Here is a 1,905-nt window from a genome sequence, read left to right on the forward strand (position 1 = left end):
TGCCTGAACCAGTATAAACTTTGTGTCTCTTTGCATCACCATCCGGGATTAGGGGCACGCAGCACAAATTCACTCGTTGGTTGAGGGACCCCCGGTTCCAAAACACCGACACCGTGTAGGGACACGAGGAGACGTAGACTTCGAAGACCTGCTCTCCCGACGTCGATGACACGTCAACGATGAGATTGGGAAAACGGCGGCAACGCAACATAGTGTAAGAGGAGAAGATAAATTGTATGTACTGAAGACGACGTCTGGTCCGATATATATACACGTCGTGTGTGTAATTAGCCGCGCAATCACAACATTAAGATGATTGATCTGCCGTTAGTTGACTATAGCAATTAGAGCAATCACCATTAATACACTGAGGACGACGTCTCATCCAGATATATACACGCATCGTAGGTATGGATAGTAATTAGCTGCGCAATCACAACATTAAGTTAATTGACATGCCCTTAGTCGACTATACGCTATAGCAATTAGAGCAATCACCATTAATGTGAGAATAATTGCTTAACAAAATAAGGCAGCGCAAAATTTCTCCATGTGCATGCAAAAATATCGAGTGAAAAGGTCTAAGAGAGAAATCGCCAGACCATTCACGTGTATGTCGCGCTCACGCCCTATTGCATCGCCACGTATGTTTCTTCCTTTTTATCTCCTCAATAGTTTAAAACAGTTAGAGACAACTCATCATATCATATATGTGCGAGTATGCTTTTAGAATTTATTTGAAATTTTTATTTAGACCAGGCCAAATTTCCGACACAGCCCACCTCCCACTCCTGCAGGCCCCCGGTGGCGCGGCGGCGGAGAGCGCGATTCCGCGACGCCAAGGGCCCCCGTGGTTCTATTCTGCCCGCCCTGCCTCCCTCTCATAATAGTCTCATCCCTTTTTATTTTTTTCTTTGAATCGCTAAGGGCCATTGGATTCGATTTGAACGCCTGTGATGCCGGAAAAGTCAACAGCGCGTCACTTACTAGAGGCAAGTTACCGGATCTGCCTCCCAAGAGCCCAGAGCCCAGAGCCCACCGGAGACCGGACTGAGCCCAACCCCGCAGGCAAAGATGGCGGACGTCAGCGGCAGCGGCTTCGGGGGCCGGCGCCCGCCGGGGCTGCTGGCGAACGCGGCGAAGCGCAAGGAAGGGTTCGTGCAGCTGTTCCTGATGGCGGGCGTCTTCATGATGAGCCTGCGGTCCCTGGGCCAGAAGCACCGCCTGAACGACCTCGCCGTCGACAACGCCGACCTCCGCCGCGAGCGCGAGGACCTTTCCCACCGCATGCGGGACCTCCAGGACGCTCTCCGCAGGGAGGCGGACGACGACTCGTCCGGCGCCCTCGCGTCCCACCTCCGCCGCATCTTCACCGCCCACCCTGCGCCCGCCGCCGCCGCCGAGGAGCAGTAGCGGGCTCCATTGAGAAATTTTCTCCGCGTTTTGTTCTCCGGGTCGTGTGCTCGCATGTGTAGCGGTGAGGTCGTGGCCTCTTCTTTAATTTTCTTGTTGCTGCCTCACGATCCATGGCAGCGCACGCGATGTGTTTGTGGAAATGCCGCAGTGCAGACAATTTGACTGAAAGTGTTTCTACCTGGAGACGCATGTTGAGACATTAAAACTTATTCGTGTTTCAGTGTGATCAATGCTCCTCTTATTTGTGTCCTGTTTTGTTAACTTGCGGTGTTTGAGTTCTGTTATGTGCTTCATGTACTGGCTTAATGGAGGAGAAAGAGCCCTCGCCGTCTCTGTTCATTCGACGGTAACCTGCCACACACAGTTTCACCGGGAACGTCTCCAGTCTCCAGCGTGTCCACTCCGCTCGCCGTCGGCATTGCAGCTAATTTTCGCAGGGTGCCGTACGCCACTGAACAGCTCGGTTAGTAGGCAATCCACCTGACGCAC

General features: G+C 52.7%; 1 protein-coding gene across 1 annotated transcript; it reads left to right on the forward strand.

The window, feature by feature from the left end:
- The first annotated feature begins 1,005 nt into the window (after positions 1-1,005).
- LOC136529782 (uncharacterized) lies at positions 1,006-1,446 on the forward strand. The gene has a single exon (XM_066522849.1). The coding sequence runs from the start codon at positions 1,075-1,077 to the stop codon at positions 1,411-1,413; it is 339 nt and encodes a 112-aa protein (XP_066378946.1). The 5' UTR covers positions 1,006-1,074; the 3' UTR covers positions 1,414-1,446.
- The last annotated feature ends 459 nt before the right edge of the window (positions 1,447-1,905 follow it).

This window comes from Miscanthus floridulus, chromosome 19, assembly GCF_019320115.1.
Source record: "Miscanthus floridulus cultivar M001 chromosome 19, ASM1932011v1, whole genome shotgun sequence".
NCBI lineage: Eukaryota > Viridiplantae > Streptophyta > Magnoliopsida > Poales > Poaceae > Miscanthus > Miscanthus floridulus.

Bases quoted from the DNA above. Each gene is read 5' to 3' on its own strand.
- LOC136529782 (XM_066522849.1), top strand. From the start codon at position 1,075: ATGGCGGACGTCAGCGGCAGCGGCTTCGGGGGCCGGCGCCCGCCGGGG.